This window comes from Geotrypetes seraphini, chromosome 3 (assembly GCF_902459505.1).
Source record: "Geotrypetes seraphini chromosome 3, aGeoSer1.1, whole genome shotgun sequence".
Lineage (NCBI taxonomy): Eukaryota > Metazoa > Chordata > Amphibia > Gymnophiona > Dermophiidae > Geotrypetes > Geotrypetes seraphini.
This window is the reverse complement of record NC_047086.1, coordinates 218324066-218349872: the sequence shown is the minus strand read 5'-3', so window position 1 is coordinate 218349872 and position 25807 is coordinate 218324066. Positions and strand designations below refer to the sequence as shown.

The 25807-nt window shown below is 43.2% G+C and overlaps 1 protein-coding gene across 3 annotated transcripts in view; it reads left to right on the top strand.

Annotated features, from left to right (window-relative positions):
* The window catches only part of SPATS2 (spermatogenesis associated serine rich 2), a 139897-nt gene that overhangs the window by 46010 nt on the left and 68080 nt on the right, over positions 1-25807 (top strand). For all 3 annotated transcript variants that reach the window (XM_033938066.1, XM_033938067.1, XM_033938068.1), the window contains 2 exons: positions 20307-20386; positions 23190-23298. In XM_033938066.1, coding sequence (XP_033793957.1) covers positions 20307-20386; positions 23190-23298 — 189 coding nt within the window. The remainder of the gene's footprint in view (positions 1-20306; positions 20387-23189; positions 23299-25807) is intronic.

Sequence of the window (25807 nt, the reverse complement as noted above, 5' to 3'; positions counted from 1 at the left end):
AAAGAGTGTCCTTCCAATTCATCACAGACCTCCCTTCTTTTACAGGAAGTAAAGTGCTGCTAGCTCTCAATGCCATCAAGAGGGTTCCTTTAGAACAGTAGAGCATGGGGTTTTACTCCTGTTACTTCCTTGTTCCGAAGAAGACGAGAGGTCTTCAACCAATATTGGATCTCAGAGCTCTCAACAAATTCCTTGTCAAAGAAAGGTTTTGGATGCTCTCCCTGGCATCTTTGTATCCCCTTCTGGATCGCAACGATTGCTTATGCTCTCTAGATCTCAGAGGCTTATACTCATATCCCCATTCATAAAGCCTCCCGCAAGTTCCTCAGATTTTGGATGGGAAATTACATTATCAGTACAGAGAGCTACCTTTTGGCCTGGCATCATCTCCCAGAGTTTTCACCAAGTGCCTGGTAGTGGTAGCAGCAGCTTTACAAAGTCAAGGCCTTCAAGTCTTCCCATACCTAGACGATTGGCTCATAAAAGACTCCATGTTCAAGGGGGTTACTGTGATGACACAACAGACTATTTCCTTCCTACAAAATTTAGGATTCAAAGTCAATTTTCCCAAGTCTCAACTGCAGCCATCCCAGTCTCTGCAGTTCATTGGAGCAATACTAGACACTGCACGACTCAGAGCATTCCTTCCCCAGCAATGTCAGGATGCACTCATTCAACTTTGCCAAAAAGTGTCTACCCTCCCTTCACTCTCAGCGAGGCACATGATGGTTCTCCTAGGTCACATTGCCTCCACTGTTCACATGACTTCTTTTGCCAGACTTCATCTCAGAATTCCTCAGTGGACCCTGGCTTCTCAATGGGCACAGGCCTTTGACCCATTCTCTCAGTACATTATAGTGACTTCTGCTCTACGGCAATCTCTTCAATGGTAGATGATTTCATCCAATCTTTCCAGAGGGTTGCTGTTCCAGAGGGTTGCTGCTCCTCATCAGAAGGTCAACACAACAGATTCCTTGACCTACGCTTGGGGGGCTTATCTAGATGGTCTTCGTACCCAGGGACATTGGTCTGCCACGGTCCGTCGGAATCACATTAATCTGTTGAAACTCAGAGCGATCTTCAATGCTCTCAAAGCTTTTCAGCATCATCTTCACGATCAAGTAGTTCTCATTCGTACAGACAACCAAGCAGCCATGTATTATGTGAACAAACAGGGAGGGACAGGATCTCTACTTTGCAAGAAAGCTCAGAAGGTTTGGAATTGGGCAATTCTTCACATGTGTTTCTCAAAGCAGTTTACATTCAAGGAGAGGAAAATTCCTTAGCGGACAAATTGAGTCGTCTTCTACAACCTCATGAATGGACACTCAATTTGATATCTCTCCATCACATTTTTTCCCAGTGGGGGACTCCTCAAATAGATATGTTTGTGTCTTCCCACAACTACAAACTGCCTCAGTTTTGCTCCAGGATTTACTCCCCTCACCGTTTGGAGGCAGATGCTTTTCTTCTGGAATGGACGACCAAGTTTCTTTATGCGTTTCGTCCATTCCCTCTCATTCTCAAGGCACTGGTCAAGCTCAAGCACGACCACACCACAATAATTCTGATAGCTGCTCGGTGACCTAGGCAACCTTGGTTCTCCCTTCTACTTCAACTCAGCAGCAGGGAACCACTACTTCTACCAGTATTTCCATCTCTGCTTACACAGCGTCACGGTTCTCTTCTTCATCCCAATCTACAGTCCCTACATCTGATAGCTTGGTACCTCTCAATATAACTTCAAATCTGCAGTTTTCTCAATCTGTCAGAGACGTCTTAGATGCTTCCAGAAAAACTGCCACCAGACAATGTTACAACCAGAAGTGGACTAGGTTTTCTGCGTGGTGCACTCTTCATCATAAGGAGTCTCGATCTACCTCATTGTTTCAGTTCTGGATTACCTACTTCATTTATCTCAATCTGGCCTCAAATCAACCTCCATTAGGTCCATCTCAGCGCAATTGCTGATTTTCATTAGCCACTAGAGGGGAAACCCCTTACTGCTCATCCTGTGGTTTCCAAATTTATGAAAAGACTTTTCAATGTCAAACCACCTCCAGTGGTTTGGGACCTCAATGTGTTTCTTGCTCAGTTGGTGAAGTCTCCATTTGAACCAATGTCTACGGCTCATCTCAAGTATCTCACTTGGAAAGTTGTCTTTCTTTTGCAAGCTACTAGCTTTAGTAGTGGATCCATTTTTCACAGTTTTTCATCACGACAAGGTGGTACTCCGTACTCATCCAAAGTTCTTACCAAAAGTTGTTACAGAATTTCATCTCAATCAATTAATTGTTCTTCCAGTGTTTTTCCCTAAGCCTCATTCTCATACTGGAGAATCAGCCCTTCATACTCTGGACTGCAAGCGTGCTTTGGCTTTCTATTTACAAAGTACTAAATCACAAGATCTCCTCAACTTTTTGTCTCCTTTGATCCAAACAAATTGGGACATCCAGTTTCCAAGAGAACAATCTCCAACTGGTTGGCTGCTTGCATTTCCTTTTGCTATGCTCAGACTGATCTGCATTTAGAGGGTCGAGTTACAGCCCACAAAATTAGAGCAATGGCAGCTCCAGTAGCTTTCCTTAGATCTACACCTATTGAGGAAATCTATAAAGCTGCCACTTGGTTCTCGGTTCATACATTCACTTCTCATTATTGTCTGGATTCCTTATCCAGACGGGATGGCCGGTTTGGCCAAACAGTATGACAAAATCTATTCTCCTAAGCGCCAACACTCCCACCATCCCATTCTGGTTAGCTTGGAGGTCATCCATATGTGAGAATATGCTGCCTGTTTGTCCTGGGAAAAAGCACAGTTACTTACCATAACAGGTGTTATCCAGGGATAGCAGACAGATATTCTCACAACCCACCCACCTCCCCAGGTTGGCTTCTTAGCAGGCTTATCTTAATTGAGGAACCGTGCGCCTACATCAGGCGGGACGGCACTTGCGTATACGCAGTTCGGGCGTCAAGAGCTTTTTCAAGTTCTTGAAGTGTCCGTACCGGGGCTCTGTCGGTGCCATCACCCATCAGTGAGAATATCTGCCTGCTGTCCCTGGATAACACCTGTTACGGTAAGTAACTGTGCTTTACAGTAAGTAACTGTGCTTTTCTGCGGATGGGCAGACTAGATGGGCCATTTGGCCTTTATCTGCCATCATGTTTCTATGTTTAGGGGGAGAAATAGTAGGCTTCAGTACCATTTGGACTGGAGTCAAGAAATGAGCACCTATTTTTCCCATCTTTTGGTTAGTAGAAACAGTATTTGAATCCAGTTTAAATGAGTGTAAGGAAGAAGATTCTTCCCCAACTTTGGAGAGAGAATCAATTCTTCCTTGAATGTTACTTGACTGTTGAGGAGGTGGTGAAGGTTCCCCTGAGGACAGGGAGATCGAATGGGAAGTCAAGTTTATCTTAGCTTCTGTTGATGATGCTGGAAAGGGTTGCATATGTCGATCCATTGGGCCCTTTGTTGAAGAGGCAATATTTAGTTTCACTTTTCTTTTTCCCATTGTAGAAGACAGCGACAGTCCCCTGCTCCTTGCTCCTCTAGGTTCCGAAGGGGCAGGTCATGCCCCTTTAAACATGTCCCTTCAGACTTGTGCCCCGGGCTCACAACCGCGGGCTGCGATACCGCAGCAAGCAGTTCTTTTAAAAGAGGCAGGAAAGAACTCTCTCCTTCAGCGCTGGGTAAGGCTGGCTGTGGGGGTGCTTGACAGCACGGAACAGCCCTCTCAATTACCGCGGCAAGCAGTTCTTTTAAAATAATAATAATAATTTTATTTTTATATACCGCCCTACCACATAGTTCTAGGTGGTTCACATTCATTAAAAATTATACAATCAATGAATAAATACAATTTGCTAAAATACATTAAAATCCAATAAAATGTGCTAGCTATAAAATCAATGTACATTTACCTATCAAAATTCTTAAACATCAGGCAGGAAAGACCTCTGTCCTTCAGCACTGGGTAAGGCTAGCTGCAGGGGTGCACGGAACAGCCCTCCTTATTTGTTTATATTCTTATATACCACTAATAATATCCTAAGATATAGATATTACTATTCGTCACTGAACATTGAACAATGCATAATAAATCATTAGGCCAACAAGCCTATTTCCAGCTGTAAGTAACACAGTATGTATTTTAACATCTTTCCATGTGCATTTGCTCACAATTCAGGTTTAGATGGAAAATTAATATAAATCCTGTACTTGAATTTTATATATTAAATTAAAAATCACTGAGCAACCTCTAAATGTTAATTAAATGGCTTATAATTTGGCACAATTAATAGTGGCCAGACAAAAAAACAAAACTAGACTTGTGGAGGTCATGTCCATGAACTTGATTTTTTTTTTTACCTCTCTACAATGCAGTATTGCTTGTAAACATTCTAGATTCTGTGGTCCAACTTGTTAAGAATAATTTTTACTTTGTAATGAAAATGTAGCTTTAAGAGCTGTACTTGAGTATATTTTTTGGATAATTTTATTTATTTAAAAAAAATTATCAACTGACTATATCTAGGCGGCATTACAATAATAACACGCACAGAATATAACAAACAGGTCTTTACAAACATCTTGGGTTACAGTTTGATAATCACATCTTAAATAGATCTTCACAGTACGTTTACTTCAATAGTTTTTGAAGCCAGTACTTTTACTTTTTACTTAAGTACTTTTCAAAAGTAACTAACTCCATCTCTCTTGGTATGTTACATAGAGGGAACTATTTATTTGTTTATTCAGTTTTCTATACTGTTCTCCCAAGGAAGCTCAGAACGGTTTACATTAATTTATTCAGGTACTCAAACATTTTTCCATGTCTGTCCCGGTAGGCTCACAATCTAGAACAGGGGTGCCCACACTTTTTGGGCTTGCGAGCTACTTTTAAAATGACCAAGTCAAAATGATCTACCAACAATAAAATTTAAAAAAAACACAACGCACACTGTACGCATAGAAAATGTTAATTATCATTCCTATTCCAGGGTTTTTCAAAGAGGTCAAAGCAGATGACTCTATGCACTATCACCTCAGTAACAACCATACAAAAATAGACAAATATACCCCCCTCCCTTTTTACTAAACCACGATAGCAGTTTTTAGAGCGCAGGGAGCTGCGCTGAATGCCCAGCGCTGCTCTCGACGCTCATAGGCTCCCTGCGCTAAAAACCTCTATTGCGGTTTAGTAAAAGGGGACCTTAGTGTAAAATATAGACAGCAGATATAAATTGAGACACATTTCGATCACTAAATTTAAAATAAAATCATTTTTCCTACCTTGTCTGGTGATTTCATGAGTCTCTGGTTGCACTTTCTTCTTCTGACTGTGCATCCAATCTTTCTTCCCTTTTAGCCTGTATGCTTCCTCTCCTCCACACCTCATTCCCTCCCCCAACTTTTCCTTCCTCTCCCCTGCCCTTTCTTTCTCTCTGCCTCCCTTTCCTTTTTTTCTGTTTCTCTTCTTTCCTTCTGTCTCCCTGCCTGCCCTTTTTCTTTCTTTCTTTCTCCCTGCCCTCCCCCAAGACACTGCCACTGCCATCGAGGACCCAAACCGCCACCAATAACAGGCCCGAAAGCCGACGCCAATAACACGCCCAAAAGCCGACGCCGCCCCAACCTCTCCCTGCTTCGGCCGACCAGCATCGCGAGGAACTGTTGGGGGAAATGCTGCCGGGTCCTGCCTTCGCGGAAACAGAAAGTAGGCAGGACCCGGCAGCAAGAAGAGGAAATGCTTCACTAACATGTCTCCCGCCTTAGCCCGTAGCGAACGCTTGCTTCAGGGCTCTCAACATGTGCGTGCAGGCTTCCCTTCTCCCCCCCCTCCCCCTCCCCGGGCATAACTTCCGGTTTCGGAGGGAAGAGAAGAGAAGCCTGCACGCACACGTTAGAGCCCGGAGCATAAGTTCGCTACGGGCTGAAATCTCCAAGCCGGTTTTTTTGGGGGTTTTTTTTTTTATGTTCAGCAGCGGCAGATGACAGCTGGGCGGACCGCCCAGCTAAAAGGCCCTAGGGAGAACACTGGAGAGGAAGGCTGATCGGCCCGTAGATCAGGACGGCAACACGAGTGCGATCGACTCGAGTTGCCTTCCTGAGCTACTGGTCGATCGCGATCGACGCGTTGGGCACCCCTGATCTAGAACTAGATGAACTTTATTATGGCCAGATCTGGAAGCAGAGGGTTTTTCTCTTAGAGGAATGTTGGCTCCCATATTTTGCTGAAGTTTTAAAATGGAGCTGGGTGACATACGGTGGTGCTGGTTCCCTCCCCTGCATTTTAGCGGTTCGGTAGAGTTGTTTAGTAGATCATGGGCAGTCTAAAAGTGTGAATGTGAGCTGAAGATTGTTTTTATCATGAATGTAAGTTTCTTCATTGGGCTTTCCTGGCAATATGTTAGTATTGCCACAGTATTTTATCCCATACTGTTTTCATCAGCTACAGGAAAAATCAGTGAGGTTTGTCTACTGGGTATGTTTGTGCTATGGGGTTTGTTTTCTGCAGCTCTTGTTGCATCTATTGTTTGCTCATTTTGCTTCTCAGCAACATGAACATTTGGACGCTGTTTCTACTTCCTGCAATTATCTGGAAATGAACATTACCCCAACATATAATATAAAAAACAAACAAACCATAAAGTAATTAATAAAATAAATACATAAAAAGTAAAAGAAAGAAAGCCACAAAAGGGATAACAGGGGACAGAGTTACCAACTCCACCAGCAAACGTTAATCCAAAAAGTGAGTGTTCAGATCTAACTTAGATTTTTTATTTTCCAGTTTCCAACCATAAATCAAAAGCTAGATTGTTCCACAGACATTACAAGAAGAGCGCCTGATGATAGAATCTTATTGTGGTGTAGGATTGAACTACAAGGTAGATATGCTGTAAGAATCCTTAAACTTGGAATGAAGAGATACAGAATTAATAGACTGGCAAGAAATGTAGGCAATCCAGATTAGAAAATTCTAGATGAGAGCATTGGCGTTTTGAAGGAAATTTGAAATGCCAAAGCGTTCTTCTTTAATAGGATAATAATGTGATCATACTTTTATCCCAGGTCAAGCAGGCAGCATATTCTCACACATGGGTGCCGTCACTGACGGAGCCCTGGTTCATTCACTTGAAAAGTGAACCACAACTTTTAAGATTTAGAAAGTTTGCGATCAGCCCACACCGTGCATGTGCAAGTGCCTTCCCGCCAGACATAGATGCACAGTCCCTTAGTTTTAGTTTCAGTGGAGCTAAGAAGACACGTTTCAATTTTGTCAGTACAAGAGATACAAGTGGATTACAATACAAGTGGTTTACTATAAAGATGCATTTTGTCAGTGCATGGGATACAGGTGGGTAACAATAAAGATACAGCAGATGTACTGTATATACTTGAATATAAGTCGAGACCTCCCATTTCCCCCCCCCCCTATAAAGGAGGAAAAATGGTTGACCCTAATATAAGATGGGGGCTTAAGATTCAAGTGCCATGCCCTGCCAGGATCTGCATCCAGTGTCCCCTCCCTCACGCCCTCCTCCTGCCAAGTTCTTTACCCAGCCCCCTTCCCTCTCTGCCCTACCAGGCTCTGTACCCAGTCCCCTTCCCTCCCTGCCCCTGAGATTCTCAGAGGGGGCAGGAGCTGTCAGGCCTTGAGCATGCGTAGATGCTCAAGCCCCACATTGGTCCAGCGCCGGAGTTGGTAAGGAGAAAGATGTGATGGCTGCGGTATGGAGTGGAGGATTGTGCAGCAGCAGCACCGGTCATTGGGGAGTGAACAGAAAAGTAGCATCAGTCATGGGGGGAGGAGATTGAAGGAAAGCAGCTCCGGTCGCCAAGGGGGCTTGCAGGAGAGCAGCGCCAGTCATTGTAAAGGGAGTCCAAAAGAGTCGGCTTTCTGGTGGACTCGAATATAAACATCATCTTAATTGTATGAAGGTGGCCCCACCATGTTAATCTCAGTGGAGACTAAGTCTGTATTGAGTCAATTATTTTAATAATGTATTTGGTGTTATAATCTAATGTTTCTTCTAAAGTTGGTCCAAAATATATGCCAAGGTACTTGATTTTTGTTGGGGACCACAGAAAACCAGTTGCTTCCAGACCTTGTTTAACATGAAGGCAATTTAAGGGCATAAGTTCAGTCTTGGATGTGTTTAATTTCTAACCAGAAACCTGCAAGTAATCATTTATAGTTTGAATTATCACTGGAATCAAATCAGGCGGGGTGTATATTAATATATCGTCTGCATATGCAGATAGTTTAGTACAAAAGCTTTTTAATTCAAAACCTTTAATTTCTGAGTTTATACGTATTACAGATAATAATGGTTCCAATGTGTTCCGCCACTTATTTCTGTCAAGTGGGATGATCAGTGACACTCAGAAAAGCACACAGACTATATAAAGCCTAAACAATAACACTTTATTACATGCATAGATAAATATAAAAATAGAATAACATCACCGTATTTCCGGACATCACCATCCCTCACAATCGGGAATCCACAGCGATTGATAGGAGAGGAGCACCGAACCGGGCTGTCCCTTTGTTGCAACGAAATTGGATTCAATTTCTATGGGCTGAGTTCGTCCTTTATATAGGGTAAAAACTGCTGAGTTCATAGTTCTGCAGTAAACAGCGTCCTTTGATTCAGGCACACCCTGGCCAGTCCCTTTGAAGTTGTTTTGACAACACCTAGGTCAAGGAGTTGTTTGCAGAGCGGGTCCTGCTATTACGATTAGTAAGACAGCTGGTCCTGCTCTTTTGTTCTCTGTTTCTTTGATACTATTTGAGCGACAAGGAGGTCAGGATGTTAGCTCAGCTGTCCTTTTCAGATCAAGGAGGTCAGATCTCAGATAAGCAAGGTTATTGCAGAGACCATCTGGTCTTACTGTCCTGTGGAGATCAAAGAGGTCAGGATCTCAAATAAGCAAGGAGGTGTTGCAGTTTATTGTCTCTTTGATGCTATCCAGTTGTCACTCAAATAAAGGAAGTCAGGATAGGTGTTGCACTGTCTCTTTGATGCTATCAAGAAGGTGTTACAGAGGCCATCTGTCTTTACTATCCTTTTGGTGTTGTCAAGGTAACACTCAGGACAAAGAGGTCAGATAAGCAGACTTGAGGAGACATGTCACGTATTATGCTGAGTCCATTTACCCCCTGGGCATAACACAATGCTACGATGAAAAGTAGAGGAGATGGAGGATATCCCTGTCTAGTTCTTCTATGTGAAAAACCGGAGATAAGTCACCATTAATTGAGATTCTGGTTCTAGTAGATGAGTATAGAACCGAAACCAATTTCAAGAATATATCAGAGAAACCAAACCATTTAAGGGTATTGAATATAAAAGACCATTCCACACGATCAAATGCTTTCTCTTCATCCAAACCCATGGCAATTAATTGCTGAGAATGATTCATACTGTGCGCAATGATATTGGAGAATAATCTCGTGTTGTCTTCAAGCTTTAATAATAATAACAACTTTATTTTTGTATACCGCAGTATCATAACAGTTCAGAGCGGTTAACAGAGTAAGAGACTGTACATAGACAGCGATGTTACAAATAAGTCAATCAGCTTAGCTTAGCAAGTCGGGAGTAGTCAGGAAATCCAGAGGCATGTCGGAGATACAAGGCAGGGTTACAAGGCAGGGAGGGAGTCAGAGAAATTTGTCAAAGAGATAGGTTTTGATTGATTTCCTGAAAGTTTGGTAGGAGGATGAGCTAGAAATGAAAGTGGTAAGACATTTATTCCATTTGCCTGCTTGGAATGCCAGGGATCTATCGAGGAATCTCTTGTAGACACAGCCCTTTAGGGACGGGAAGGTAAACAGGTGGATATTAAGAGTGCGGGTGAGGCCTGAACATTCAAAGTGATCAGACAGGTAGATTGGAGACGAGCCTGTTAAGGTTTTGAAGCAGAAGCAAGCAAATTTGGCGGGGTTTGGATGGTAGGGAGGTAAGGATGGGGGTTTGGCTGCACAGCGGGGGCGAGTGCTTGGGGGGGGAGGGTTTTCGCTCAAGGGTTCTGCTGCACAAGGGATGGGAGGGAAGGAAGGGGAATTGCCAGCGAATCCCGGGACTAGGGCTTATTTGGGGGTAGGGCTTAAAGACCTACCCCAAAAATCCTGCTAGGGCTTATTTTCGGGGTAGGTCTTATTTTCGGGGAAACACGGTAAGAGTGACACTATGCAGGAAGTGTTATTTTAGTGAAACAGAGTATTATTGTGAGATAGATCTCTTTAGTTGGCAAGCTTTGGCTGTGAGAGCAGAGTTCTGTTCCTAGTCTGGTACTCATTTACACTGTGACAGATTGAGATGCTCCTGGCTGAGGACTGTTGCATTGTGTTGCAGGGAAAGGAGTCTCTCCAGAGCTTGATAGGGATGATGATCATCTTTGTCTATTAATTTATTGGCATTGATAACTATTGCTGCTTATCTTTGTAGTACTACTAGACATAACTTAGTGCTGTACACAAACTGTTGTCCTCAGATACAGACTGAAAGATTTGTTGTGTGTGTTTGGTAAAATCGTCATTCAGCAATGTCCACTTCAATTTGATTTATTTATTTGTTGGTCCTCAAGGGCCGCAATCCAGCTGGGTTTCAGGATTTCCCCAATGAATATGCATGAGATCTATTAGCATACAATGAAAGTAGTGCATGCAAATAGATCTCATGCATATTCATTGAGGAAATCCTGAAAATCCGACTGGATTGCAGCCCTCGAGGACCGACTTTGACACCCCTGATTTTTTAGCTCATGCTGGGCACCTCTCTGGAAGTCTGTTCCAGGTGTCCTCCACGCTCAGTTAAAAAGTTCCAGTTGAATTTCCCTTCCTTGTACATTTAAGCTCACATGCAGTGGGTGGTTTTGTTGGCTAGTGATGTCAGCATAGTCCTCGCTTCCAGAACAAACCCATGGAAATAACTGCATTTTACTTTCCATTCATGCTTGTGTCGTTCTTTTGGAACTATAAACATGTCTTGGATATGTGTAGCAGTGGAAAAGTTAAGCTGTCACGGTTAAACACGGTTAAACTCTTAGCTTTTGGTGGTGTTTTTATTAGGTGCATTTATTGCTGAGTCTGTAAAACTGCTATTCTAAATAAATAGCCATTTAAATCATTTTCCAAATTAGCATGAGAGAGATTTGCATATACTGGAGGTACCAGGCATGCAAATCCGCTCCATGCATATTCATTAGGGCTATCCTGAAAACCCGACTGGCCTGGGGGTCCTCCAGGACAAGGTTGGGAACTACTGCTTTAGAGCTTTGGGACTGCTGCTGGTCAGACATAATTGGCAAGAGATGGAATTGTATCTGTTCCATTTCAGTTCATATACAGTGTACTTGGGGAGCTTCCAGGAGCAATTAACATCTGGCAGGTTTTGTTCTTTTGACAAATTAATTGCAATAGCTAATGAGCATATTTTCCCTTTGTGCATGTGCTAAGTGAAAGGATATAGACATTTAGCTAAAGTTGGAAATCTGCATATGGCAGGGTCTTCCATATATAGATATAAGGTATCCATGTTCTGGGCAGTTCCTGCTTCTTTCTGCCTGCAGCACCCAAATTGATGTGTTCTTCAATAGTGGGCTCTGGCTCCGTTTGTCAGTCCTTAATGTAAAGGAATGAACCTCTAGTTGAAACAGGTGAGGGCACTAGAGTCAGCCAGCAAGATTTACCAGAATGCACCTGTCTGTAACCTGTATTAAATTCAGTGGCTGTGTTGCTCGTCTCTCTCATTTTCAATCAAACCTAGCACCTTGTGCCAGGGAGCATGAGCATTTCAGGTCTGACACACAATATGGTAATGGGTTTATTGGTGCTTGTGTTATTCTAAGGAAATATTTTTTTACAGAAAGTGTGGTGGATATGTTGAACATATCAAAATAAAGTGAATGTAATTATAAATTATTCATCAAAAAATAAAAAATATATATAATAAAATATGTATTAGAGTGCTCAGTGTGAAATCTTATTCAAAACCAACAGGTTTAAGGAATAAAGATGTATTGTAACTACATCATTGCACTCACCTGCCTACCTACCCTTCAATACTGGTTAAATCAAATCTGACTCAAAAGATATCAAGCAGTGTAAAAAGTACTTAGCTGGATCCTGAAGAAGATGAGATCAGATGATAAATACAAAGTCCAATGTTTGTTACACTCATCTTCACAAGATGAAAACATAAGTATGTGTACTTGTAGGTTGTCGCAGGTGCTAACAATCATGCAACGAACTAATCCATATTGGTAACGCTGGCTTTGAAAAAAATATATTAATAAAAGTGAGTCCCCAAAACAAAAAAGTTGTTTTACCTGCTTCTACAAAAATCACCATGTATCCAAAAACTCCAAAACTCCACAACTCCACTACGTGAAAAGTTGAAATATCCAAAAGGAGATTTTGGATATTTCAACTTTTCACGTAGTGGAGTTTTGGAGTTTTTGGATACATGGTGATTTTTGTAGAAGCAGGTAAAACAACTTTTTTGTTTTGGGGACTCACTTTTATTAATATATTTTTTTCAAAGCCAGCGTTACCAATATGGATTAGTTCGTTGCATGATTGTTAGCACCTGCGACAACCTACAAGTACACATACTTATGTTTTCATCTTGTGAAGATGAGTGTAACAAACATTGGACTTTGTATTTATCATCTGATCTCATCTTCTTCAGGATCCAGCTAAGTACTTTTTACACTGCTTGATATCTTTTGAGTCAGATTTGATTTAACCAGTATTGAAGGGTAGGTAGGCAGGTGAGTGCAATGATGTAGTTACAATACATCTTTATTCCTTAAACCTGTTGGTTTTGAATAAGATTTCACACTGAGCACTCTAATACATATTTTATTATATATATTTTTTATTTTTTGATGAATAATTTATAATTACATTCACTTTATTTTGATATATTATAAGTTAGGTGAATTTATGAACATAATTTTTCTCCAATTTATTTATTGTTTTGGATGTGTTGAACAGCCTCCTAGCAGAAGTAGAAGAGACAAAGACTGTATCTGAATCCAGGAAATCAAGGGATAAGAGCAGAAGTGATTGAAGAGCTTAGTAGTTGCTATGCATGGGCAGCCTTGATAGTCCATGTGATCTTTATCTGCTGTCATTTTCTTTTTCTGCGTACCTGCTAGCTTGGTGTCACAGTTCTGTCACTTTTAAGAATACGTGGGACAGTACAACAATGGACCTGTATTAGTAATCCAGTTATATCTAACAGGATTCCACATGAAATGGGGCAATCTGTTTATAGAACACCTTTTAATCCTTTAGATCTTATGGCATTGCAAGGAAACTGTCCCACATTAAACAAGTTGGGCCTCTCATTCAGCTTTCTGATAGTGCAGTGTCTCTCAAACTTTCTCGAGCCGGGGCACACTAAAGGTAGGTGGCCATGGCTCAAGGCACCCTGAAGTGCGCGGATGCCGTCGTGATAACAACATGCACAAACGTGACATCATCACTTCGACAGCCATGCATGTGCACAGGCCCTCCAGACATGCCAGCAGGGAAGAGAGAAGGAGAGGCGCTGATGCCGGCTGATTGCCTACAGTAGTGTTTCTCAACTACTTCAAGCTAAGTACCCTCTAAGTCTAACAAATATCAACTAAGTACCCCAACTACAGATCTCCCAAGCTCCGCCCTAGGCCCACCCAAGCTCTGCCCCAGATCCCACCCCCTTTGCTAATTATAATGCAATTTTTTCCATTCACACAATATACACAACAGATATAAATTCTCAAAACTGACACATTTCAATCACTATATTGAAAATAAAATCATTTTCCCTACCTTTGTTGTCTGGTGACTTTATTTTTCTGTGCTTTTAACTATGTTTCCAGGGACTTCTTATCCATTGACTGTTTTCTCTCCTTTACTTTCTGCTTTGCATCCATCTTTGGCATTAACTTAATATTCAATATTTCCATTTTTCTGCTTTCTTCTCAAAATCTACTTTTCTATGTCTTACCTTCCTTTCCTATCTCTCTCTCCTTCCCTCCCCATTTCCATGGTCTGACATCTCTCTCCTTCCCTCATCTCCCCTCTCTGTAGTCCAACATCTTTCTCTTTTCTTTCCACCTTCCCAATCTGGTAGCTCTCTCCTCTCCTTCCCATAATCTGGCATCTCTTTCTTGCTACTAATATTATTTCTATAGTACTACAGATTCCCCTCCTTCCATTCCCTGGTCTGGTATCTCTCCCTTCCTTTAGTCATCTCTCTCCCACCCCCAGTGTAACATTTCTCTCTCCCTTCTGCCCCCTGCAGTCCATCTCCTGTCCTTTCTGGCCCCCCTCCCAGTCCAACATTTCTTACTCTCTTCCTCCTGCATGCAAGTCAGCTGGCAGGCGCCTCTCTTCCTCCTCAGTGTGCCGTGGCACACTTGGAATCTCAGGAGTTACACAGTTTGCAGTGTTGTCCCCAGAAATTTTTTCCAGCCGGGTGGCATGAAAAAGTAGCCGGGTGGGCCGGGATGAGGAATTTGATGGTGGGGAAAATTAACCCCCTCTTTTACTAAGGTGCGCTGGCGTGTTTAGCGCGCACAAACCCCCGTGCTACACGGGAAAACTAATGCCAGCTTAATTGCTGCCGTTAGCGTCTAGCGCACGTGGCAATTCTGCATGCGCTATGCGCACATTAAAACCGCTATCGCAGCTTAGTAAAAGGAGCCCTAAATGTGTACTATTTTTATTAGTTAATTATTATTATTTTCCAATGCTCAATATGACTTCCTTTTTTAAGGTTTGCCATTTGTGCCAGAATATTTTTACTAAATTTAAGAAGTATCCAATTCTAGAAGTAAATAATTAGATAGTTGCCCTCTTCCAAATGGTATAGAGGTTTAAAAAAGGGAAATGCATTAATGAAGTCATTAGGTTCAATTAGGTCTCAGACCTGTGTGATTGATTTTTATCTGCTACTTCTTTATTTTGCTGTAGTGCAAAGTGAGAGCTAGGGCAAAACAGTTTAGGTAAAGATGCAGGTAATAGTTAACAATGTATTAAAAATATTTTATTTTTATTTGCTTATAATGTCATTTGAAAGCTGCTTGATGTTAATACAACTTTAATTTAATTCTTTATAATGTGTATGTGTGTGTGGAGTCGGGGGGGGGGGGGGGGGGGGGGGGGACACACAACACCTACATCAACAGTAAAGTTAGAATAGGGTCATTAAATCCAGTGGCGTACCTAGTATATATGACAGCCAGTGCTGATTATTTTTTTTACAACCCCCTCCTCTATATAAAAAAGACAGTTTTAGTAATTATCCATGAGTCACACAACAAGGGTGCACCTAGAAAAAGGCAGCATCTTAAACATTGCAGTGAACACTAGAACACCAATACACGCAATGTAAAACTTAACAAGCCAGATCCTGCACAGTTAATTGATCCTGTATAGTCATTGCTAACAGAAAGCCATGTCCTTTTCATACACACAGACAGATACACCCTTGACCAATATGGAATAATCACAAACTAAAAATAGAACTATGTAGACAAAAGTTAAACTGAACCAAGAAACCAGACTCTGCATATATTGCAACACCACAGAAACAGTGACACGTCCTCTAATACTGTGCAAAATATAAAGACAGTAGATGTAAATTTGAAAAAACTGATACATATCAATGACCACTTTACAAATTAACAAATAGAAATAAAACAAATAATGAGAAATAAGAAAATATCATTTTTTTGGACTAATCCATTTTTCAATTAGCTTTCAGAGGCCAAATCTTTCTTCAAGACAGTACAGCAGGGGTGCCCACACTTTTTTGGCTTGCAAGCTACTTTTTAAGATGATCAAGTCAAAATGATCTACCAACAATAAAATAAAAAAAAAACACAAAGCACACTGTACGCAGAAAAAGTATTAATTATCATTTGTATTTGGGGTTTTTTTCAGAGGTCAAGGCAGATGACTTTAAAATATGCAATGTCACCTCAGTAACAACTATACAAAAATAGACAACTATACCCTCTCCTCTTTTACTAAACCGCGATAGCAGTTTTTAGCGCAGAGAGCTGTGCTGAATGCCCCGCGCTACTCTTGACGCTCATAGGCTCCCTGCGCTAAAAACCACTATCGCGGTTTAGTAAAAGGGGGCCATAGTGCAAAATATAGACAGCAGATATAAATTCTCAAAACAAACACATTTTGATCACTAAATTGAGAATAAAATCATTTTTCCTACCTTTTTGTCTGGTGATTTCATGTGTCTCTGGTTGCACTTCCTTCTTCTGACTGTAAATCCAATATTTCTTTCTGCCCCTTTTCTATCTGTCTTTCTCTTCCCCCCCCCCTCTTTATTTCTGCCTTTCTTTCTCTCTCTCCCCCTGCCTGCCTGTCTTTCTTTCTCTCTCCCCCTGCCCCCCCCAAGCCATCACGCCGATTTCTCCACGTCCCCGATTCTTTCCCTACCCCCGAAGCCACTACGCTGATTTCTTCCTGCTGCTTCCCCAAGCCAGGCCAGGCATGTACAAGTGCCGGACTCACAATACTTCACCTCCGATGTCAATTCTAACATCAGAGAGGAAGTTCCAGGCCAACCAAGCAGTGATTGGCTGGCCCAGAACTTCCTCTCCGATGTCAGAATTGACGTCAGAGGTGAAGTCTTGTGAGTCCGGCACTTGTATGCATCTGGCCAGGCTCGGTGAAGCAGGAAGAAAAAATATTGTAAAGGCAACGCGATCGACTCACATTGCTTTTGTGATCTACTGGTTGATCGCGATCGACCATTTGGGCACCCCTGCAGTACAGTATATTGCTGTTATGGTGGCCTGTCCTGACCTGAGGAAAGGGGTATAGTCTCAAAAAAATTGCCTTATTTCCATTTCCTATTTATAAACTTTAATCAATACAGTTACAATACTACTTGATTCTATGTAAAGCAACAACAACAAAAAAATTTCTACCTTTTGTCGTTTCTGCTTTAATCATCTTCTCTTCGCTCTGTTTCTATTCAGCGTTTGTCCTCGCTCCCTTCCATGCAACATCTGTCCTCTCTCTTTGCCCTCTCCAACCAGCCTCTGCCCTCTCTCTCTACCCCTTCCATCTATTGTCCAACCTCTCTGCCCCTTGAATCCACTGTCCACCCTCTCTGCCCTTTCCATCCAGTGTCCGCCCTCTCTCTGTTCCATATGTCATCTTCCCATGTCCCTTCAATAAACTATATCCTGTGCCCTTTCTCTCCTTTCTACATGATTCATTTCAGCTTCATCCCCTCCCCTATGCACTGCCATCTTCTTTCCTTCCATCCTTCCCTCTCCACCCCATGGTCTGGTATCTCCCTTCTATCTATCCCTCTCTGTCCTTCTCTGGCACCTCCTCTCCTTTCCCTCTGGTCTCCTTTAGTTTCCCTTCCTTCGCCCCATGCCCTGGCATCTCTCTCCTCTCCTTCCATCTCCCCCTCTATTATCTGGCATATCTTCTCCTTCCTTCCTTTCACCTGGTCTGGCATCTGCCTCCTCCCCCTCCCCACTGACATCTCTCTTTCTCCCCCCCCCCCATGGTCTGGTAGCTCCTTTCCTTTCCTTCACTCCCATGGTCTTGGCATATCTTTCCTCTCCTCTCCCTTCCTTGGTCTTTCTACTCACCTCTCTCTCCCCAATTGGATGCTGCAGCAGCAGCACTTCTCTTCCCCTCCCCCCTCCCCAATTGGGTGTAGCAGCAGCACTTCTCTTCCCCCTCCCCCCAAAAACTTGGGTGCAGCAGCAACATTTCTCTTCCCCCTCCCCCCAAAAATGGGTACAGCAGCAGAACATTTCTCTCCCCCTCCCCTCCCCATTGGGTGCAGCAGCATTTCTCTTCCCCCTCCCCCCTTGGGTGCGGCAGCAGCAGCATTTCTTTTCCCATCCCTCCCATCGGCAGAGTCGCAAGCTTCCCTCCATTGCTGACCTATCTTCCATAGGTCAGCGACGGAAGGAAGCTTACAACTTGCTTTGGGCCTTCCTCGTTGCCGGGTCCTGCCTTCACGGAAACAGAAAGTAAGCTTCCCTCCGTCGCTGACCTTAGCCCATAGCGAACTCCTGCTCCGGGGCTCGAACGTATGCATGCCGGCTTCCCGTCTCCTCTTCCCCCCGGGAAGCATGAGTTCGCTACGGGCTAAGGCGACAAATCTCCAAGCCGTGAGAGGTGATGGGGTGGTTTTTTTTTATGTTGAGCGGCAGCAGCAGGATTCACGATAGATGGCAGCCGGGCGGTCATCTAAATTAGCCGGACGGAGCGCCCGGCTAAAAGGCCCTAGGTAGAACACTGAGTTTGTGATACACTGTAATAGTGTATCCTGTTCCAGGAGAGCTTGCTTGTAACTAGATCATAGGGTTTTGTTTTGTCATTCTGTTCAACCATAGGAGACAACCCGGTGGTGATTTGCAGTGTATGCAAACTTTGCATGGACAAATGGAGCAGGAGTAAAGCAATGAGCTTTATACCAGTAGTGAAACTAGTTGCTAGGTGGAGTCCCCTCTGTAAAGGTGATGGTACACTAGAAAATGGTAACATTCTTGTCTTGTCTCCTGTTCCCCCTCCCTCTTGCAAGAGGAGGCAAGATCCAGATTGCAAGAGTATGCCAGCCAGTTTGGGGCTGACACTAAAACATCTTTGATTTTGCTGCTGTCATGTAGTCAGAGTTGTAGCCAAGAGCTTCAAGCAAGGGCAGAAACTGGTGATGGTTGTCAAATGTGTTTGCTGTTGAATTCTAGCTATCAATATAACCAGCATAGTTGTTTAACAGTGCACTGATGTAATATGATTTATTGGGCTACTTGAGGTCATTTGTTTGTCTTCAGTTTTAGGAAGCTCTGAAAACTCAGCTAAAGATACACAGATGGCAGCAAAGGGGTATTAAGTCATAGTTCATTTCCCGTTGAGGGCATAGTTGAGCCCAGCAGCAGAACTGCCACAGCGACTATTCCAGCTTTCCACTTGATTATTAATTATGTCATGAACAATGGTGATGGAGTTGGGAAGCAAGGCTCCACGTAATACATAACTTTAGAGATTTTTAAAAACTTCCCTTTCCTCTGAAAATGCCCAATTTCTTTCTCTTTTACACACACATACTTGATTGCTCATTCTTTCACACTTGTACGTGCACATACATCACAGCAGAGGCCAGCTCTGAACATAATAAGACAGCAGTCTGATTCCTGAAGCGCTCTGATAAATATTTTGTATAGAAACTGCAGTAGAACACTTCCAATTACTGACCTGTACACAGTCAAGCGCTCTATCTAACTTATGGGCTATTACATATGCAGCAGCAGCAGCCTCGAAAAAAGCCAACAGGATGCTGGGCATCATAAAGAGGGGCATAACAACCAGGACGCGGGAAGTCATCATGCCATTGTATCGAGCGATGGTGCGTCCACATCTGGAATACTGCGTTCAGTATTGGTCGCCACACCTCAAGAAGGACATGGCGGTACTTGAGAGAGTCCAAAGGAGAGCAACGAAACTGGTAAAAGGGCTGGAACACTGCCCATACGCCGAGAGGTTGGATAGGCTGGGGCTCTTCTCTCTGGAAAAGAGGAGGCTCAGGGGAGATATGATAGAGACCTTCAAGATCATGAGGGGCATAGAGAAGGTGGATAGGGACAGATTCTTCAGATTGAAGGGGACAACAGGTACGAGGGGGCATTCGGAGAAACTGAAGGGAGATAGGTTCAAAACAAATGCAAGGAAGTTTTTTTTCACCCAAAGGGTCGTGGACACTTGGAATGCGCTACCGGAGGAAGTGATCAGGCAGAGTACGGTACAGGGATTCAAACAGGGATTGGACGGATTCCTGAGGGATAAAGGGATTGTGGGATACTGAGAGAGGTGCTGGGATGTAATACAAGTATAGAAAGCTAACCAGGTAATAAGTATGGAAACCCAACCAAGTCGTAAATGTGCAAGACCGGAGGGTTAGGACTTCGATGGGAAGATAGGACTTAAATGGGAAACCAAGGTGGCAAGGGGGCCCCTTCTGGTTATTCAGACAGGTCGTGACCTGTTTGGGCCGCCGCGGGAGCGGACTGCTGGGCGGGATGGACCTGTGGTCTGACCCGGCGGAGGCACTGCTTATGTTCTTATGTTCTGGGTGCTCAGAAACAAGTCTTACCCTGCCTGTAATATAATGGTAAGAGGACAGATGGGATCCTTTGAGTTTCAAGTTCAAGTTTATTATTTATTTGATATACCACTGGCTTACCCCCTTTCTCATAAATACTAATACAAACCTCACCTAACCATTTTCTTTTTCTCATGTAGATCCTGCAGGGTTTGTTTTTGATGTCCAGTCCAATACTGTGATGGCCCAGGGAGGATCCTCAGAAAATATGAAGGAGAAGGTTGGTGCTTCTGTGAGAATGTTGTCTGTCTTTTGCTGGCTTGATAATTTTTAGTAACTTTATCCAAGTAGATATCGATCACATTTTACAACTGGAATTCCTCAGTGGGGAGGGAACATTTTGGTGTAACGACTTCATTTTGCAGAGGAGTTACCTGTATGTTACTTCTGAAGAAGATAAGAGCTTGTCATACAAAAGGGTTATCAGGAAAGTATCCTGCTTCAGAGCTTTAACTAGACTTCCTAAGTAGAGAATGGCACGGTGGCTGTTACCCGCGGCTGGCGGGAAAGAAAATGCTCACTACGGGTACGGGGACAAGGCCATCCACCACCCAGGGGAGCGGTGAATGGTCTTGTCTCCGCAGTTAAGGAAAGAAAACGCACGGCCCCCTCCCTCCTTCCTACCTACTGGCTGCATCTATCTCCCTCCCCCTTACCTTTGCGGTGCGTTAGTGTAATTGGTGCAGGCCGCCAGACCCTGCCTGAAGTCACATGCGTCTGCGGGCAGAAGCGTCTCCTCAGAAGCTTCTGCCCGCAGATGCACATGACTTCAGGCAGGCTCCGGCAGCCTGCACAATTTACACTAACACACCGCAAAGGTAAGGGGGAGGAAGGGAGATGCTCGAACTGTGCGAGGGGTGCTGAAGAGGGGTGGCGAGAGGGAAAGGTGGTGGTGGAAAGGAATGGAATAGACACTGAAAGGGGTTGGGAAGGAACAGACGCTGAAGGGAGTTGGGGGAGGAACAGATGCTGAAGGGAAAGGTGGAAGAGAGTGGGCAGAAGACGCTGAATGGAAATGGAGAACAGAGAGTGGGGAGAAGGCGCTGGAAGGGAAGAAGATGGGTGCCAGACCAATTGGGGGGGTGAAGGGAGAGGCACAGTAACAGAGCAAATGGAAGACGCAGAGAGAAGACAGGCAGTGGATGGAAGGAATTGAATGAGAAGATGAGGAAAGAAGAAACCAGACAACAAAGATAGAAAAAAATTTCTATTTATTTTCTTTTTTTCTTGCTTTAGGATAAAGTAGTATATTAGTTGTGTTGATAAAAATTTATAAACAAAGCCCTGACAGCTGAACATCTCTTTCTCTAGTTCAGCAGCCAGAACTTTGATTTATAAAGAAGGACTAAGCTAAATATTGCAGTACTGAGGCTTGTATGGATGCTGCGGGGACAGTGGTTGGGGGGATGGGGTGGGGACAGTAGTCACGGGGATGGGGCAGTGACAGGGAGAGTGGTCACGGGGACGGGGGCAAATTTTTTCCCCCGTGTCATTCTCTATTCCTAAGTTCAGTGCACTGGTGGGAGCTGAAATTTAGGTGGCTTATAACAGGACAAAACATGTTTGCTTATTTTGTTGTATTATGGGTCTGATTTTATTTGCTGAAATAAACAGGACAATTTTAGCAGCCACATATAGCCTGAAGAGTGTACATGTCCCACCCCTTCATGTGCCATTTATACCTGTTCAACAATAATTATAATCCTGCTTGAATGGCACTATTCCACCTCCAGAAAAATGATTGTGGTCACAAACTTGCCATTATGTTATCACTGTTAAAGGAGTTTGAAAAAAAAAAGAAAAAAGTTAGAAGTGGGCACTAAAGGATCTTTTGAATGGGAAGACCTAAGTTGTGATTCTTTTGTGTCATCATCAGTTATCTCATTTATGTGGATGATATCCAATTCTTTTTTTTCTGTTCTTGGATTTGAAGCTGAATTAGAAAGGAAGTTGTTGGATTCTTTGGCGAGAATGGATGCTTGGATGTTTTTTCGTTAGCTGAGGTTGAATGTGTGTTGGGCGACAGGTGGGAGAATGATGGCAAGATTCTGTTGCAATTGGTTCTGTGCTGTTGTAGGTGGAATGCTGTATGAAAGTTTTGGGGATAATATTAAGACTATAGGTTAAATAAGCAGGAGTAAGTATTAGCTGTGGTGAAATCATTCTTTCAGCTTCATCTGTTAGGCCGTTTGAAGCCAATACTGTTGTCTTATGATCTTAGACAGATGCTGCAATCTGTGGTGTTGGTTAAGATTGACTATTGCAATGTGTTGTTCTTGGGAATGGTGTAGACCAGGATCAAAGCATTGCAAAATGTGGCAGCACAGCTGTTGATGGGGTGTGCTGGATTGATGCATATGACTCCAATTCTAAAACATCTTTATTGGTTGCCAGTGTCCTTTTGGACTGAATACAAGGTCTTGGGTGTTTCTCCATCAATTAGTATATACTCGGGTACCAGAGCAGTTGTCCCAGGTGGTTCAGCTTTATCAGTTGACAAATGTGGGTCTTAAGACTATCCATTATGGGACAGAAGAGAAATGGCCTTTTTCCATAATGGGTCCTTGTTTTGTGGAACCTTGCCTGGGAACCTTAGGTTGTGCAATATTGCAGGCCAATTTAAGATTTCTTTGAAAACTTATTTGTTTGGCTTGCTTGTTTTCTAAGGTGAATATGGCTGTTATGGTAGAGTAGAGTTCTTCTTGTGAAGGATTAAGTTGCTGCCATTTTATTTTAACATATTGTTTTTTGTAGATTGTGCTGTGGTTTTAGATTGTGTATGATTAATGGAGTCCGCCTAGGCTGTAGGCAGAATAGAAGTGCAATAAATAAATCACATGTTTCATTGGTGCATTTTATGTTTTTATTTTATAGTGTTTGAAAGGTCAAAACCTGACTCAGTGTGTTAAAAGTTAATAAATTAAATTCTTTAGATAAATACTAGGACAGGTGTGATGTGCTTGGTGTGTTTTGAGTATTAGTGATTTTTGTGAGTCTATTTACTTTTCTGCTGTTTCTTTCAGATCAGTGCCGTTCGTGCCATCATCCCCAACAGAAGTAACAATGAAATCATCCTAGTGCTGCAGTATTTTGATAACTGTGTGGATAAGACGGTGCAGGCCTTTATGGAAGGTAAATTTTCTGACTGGCAACTCTGTTGTTATAACTAGTATCAAATCCTTCCTAAAGATGGAGAGCACTCAGCAGGGATTAGATTCTTCTTGAATGGGGTAGGGAAAAGGTGAATATAGAGCTCTTATTATCTAGTGTGCTGGAGAGAGGGAAATAGTCCTCGATGTGGATGGGATCTCTCACTGGAGAAGAGGAAAAGAGACATTGGTGAGACATTGGAAGGATCCTGTAGCGGGGAGAAAAAGTTCTTGGTGGGGTTGGAATCACATATAGAATGAGGTAGAGAATTTGTCCTATAGGAGCAAGATCTCACATGGAAAGAAGGGAAAGCAAGAAAGCTCTTGGTGCTGGAGAAGATCCTACATGATGGAGAGAGAGCCTTCATTAGAGACAGTACTGTATGAGGGAAGAGAGTGAGAAAGACCTTAGTGGGGATGGGATCCTATATGGGGGTGACAAAACACCACAAATTGAATCTCACTGGAGGAAAAGGATAAGAGGCTTTCTGTGGGCTCCCCATCATTGTAACTAACACAGATTGGGTCCTGTAATATCTCCTCCCACCTATAGCTGGGCAGGAGAGAGATAATTTTTTGGAGGGAGGGGAAGCAAGTGGAAGGGAGTAGATAATCTTTGCTCTGTTTCCTTATTATCCATGTCATACCAGCCTCGATGAGCGGGTTATGTTTCTGTTCTGGCAAATGGAGCCAGAAATGGTGCAAAGAGCAAATGGAGCCAGACAACTGGCCTGGTACAACAATTATGAGTAGGCTGAGTATGCCTCTCGGCAAGGCTGTAGGACCAGATTACCATCCTGAGTCTAGGGCAGTGGTTCCCAACCCTGTCCTGGAGGACCACCAGCCAGTCAGGTTTTCAGGATAGCCCTAATGAATATGCATGGGGCAGATTTTGCATGTCTGCTAGCTCTATTATATGCAGATCTCTCTCATGCATATTCATTAGGGCTGTCCCAAAAACCCAACTGGCTGGTGGTCCTCCAGGACATGGTTGGGAACCACTGGTCTAGGGGACACTGCAGGCAACCTTTTGGAACCAATTTCCCTTCCTCTTGGTAGTTTAAAGAAATAAAACAAAAAAACATAGGAAATAAGATGATATTTTTTTTTTATTAGACTACATGCATTTTATGATGAGCTTTTGAAGGTAAACCTTCTTCAGATCAGAAATAAGCAAATGTTGACAAATCAGTATATATAAGGAAAACATGAAAGCATTTCAGGGATAGGAAGAGGGAGAGATGGGTAGATGGGCAAGAGACAGAAAGGTGACACAGCAGCTTTAAATGTCCATCTTGGGAACAGACTAGAGGACTAGGATTGATAGAGGCCAATCCACAGAGCCCAAGGGTGCTAAACCCAGAGTACCAGGTCCTTCTCCCCTCCAACCTTTCTGGGGATTTGGTTGCAATAGAACACCACCTCTCCTACCTCCTGGGGCGGAGCTTGGGTGGTGGTACTCGCTTGATATTTGTTAGACTTAAGGGTTCTTGGCTTGAAGAAGTTGAGAAACATTGTTATCCCAGGACAAGCAGACAGCATATTCTCACATGTGGGTGACGTCACTTCAAAAGTGCATCTCCACTTTAAGACTTTCAGAGAGTTTGTGATAGCCTACACCACGCATGTTTGAGTGCCTTCCCACCCGACGTAGGCACGTGGTCCCTCAGTGTCTTAGTTTCTGTGGAGCAAAGAAGTCGTGTTTTCAACAGCTGTTGATTAATATTGCCTTCCCACTCTTGCAATTTGACTTTTTAGTCATATTCCCTTTTTTTCCCTCTTTTTTATTTTCATTTTAACACAAACTAAAAAAAAAAAAAAATGATTTAGTTTTGCTGTCATCGGGTCTTGGCCTGGCGGGGCCTTTTTGTCCAACTCAACCATCGCGTTTAATTTAGCTGAGGCAGTATTCTTGTCCATGCTACGCCCACTGACAGGATTTAAAAAGTGCAGTCATTGTGCTCGGTCTATTTCGGTAACTGACCCTCACAGCTGGTGCCTCCAGTGTTTGGGGGGACCCGAGCACTGTGCAGAAACTTGCAAGCGCTGCTCTTCCTTACAGAAAAAAACTCTTAAAAATCATCTTTTCAGCTGCCAGCATGGATGGGGAGCCGACCTTGTCACTGTCACCAACCGCAACAACTTCTAAAATGACACCGAAGACTTCAGCACCAGCAGTACCACCAACACTGACCCCGGTGTCGCAGTACTCCATCTCGTTAGGTAAGCCGGCTAAGAAGCCTTCCCCTTCATCCTCCAGGACACAGGTCAAAGCTGCATTGAGTCAAGTCATGCTGACCTCACATAAGTCCCGTAAGTGCATGGCCCCAATCCCGGTGAGTGCCTTTACATTGGCATCCTCCTCACTGGACCATGTTGCTGCACCTTCAGTACCGACGAAAAAGCCTCTACCGGTACGGTGCTAACCCTCAAGTAAAAAATAGATACCTTGCTTTGGGAGGAGCTAGGGGAGTATTTTCAAATGTTGCTTC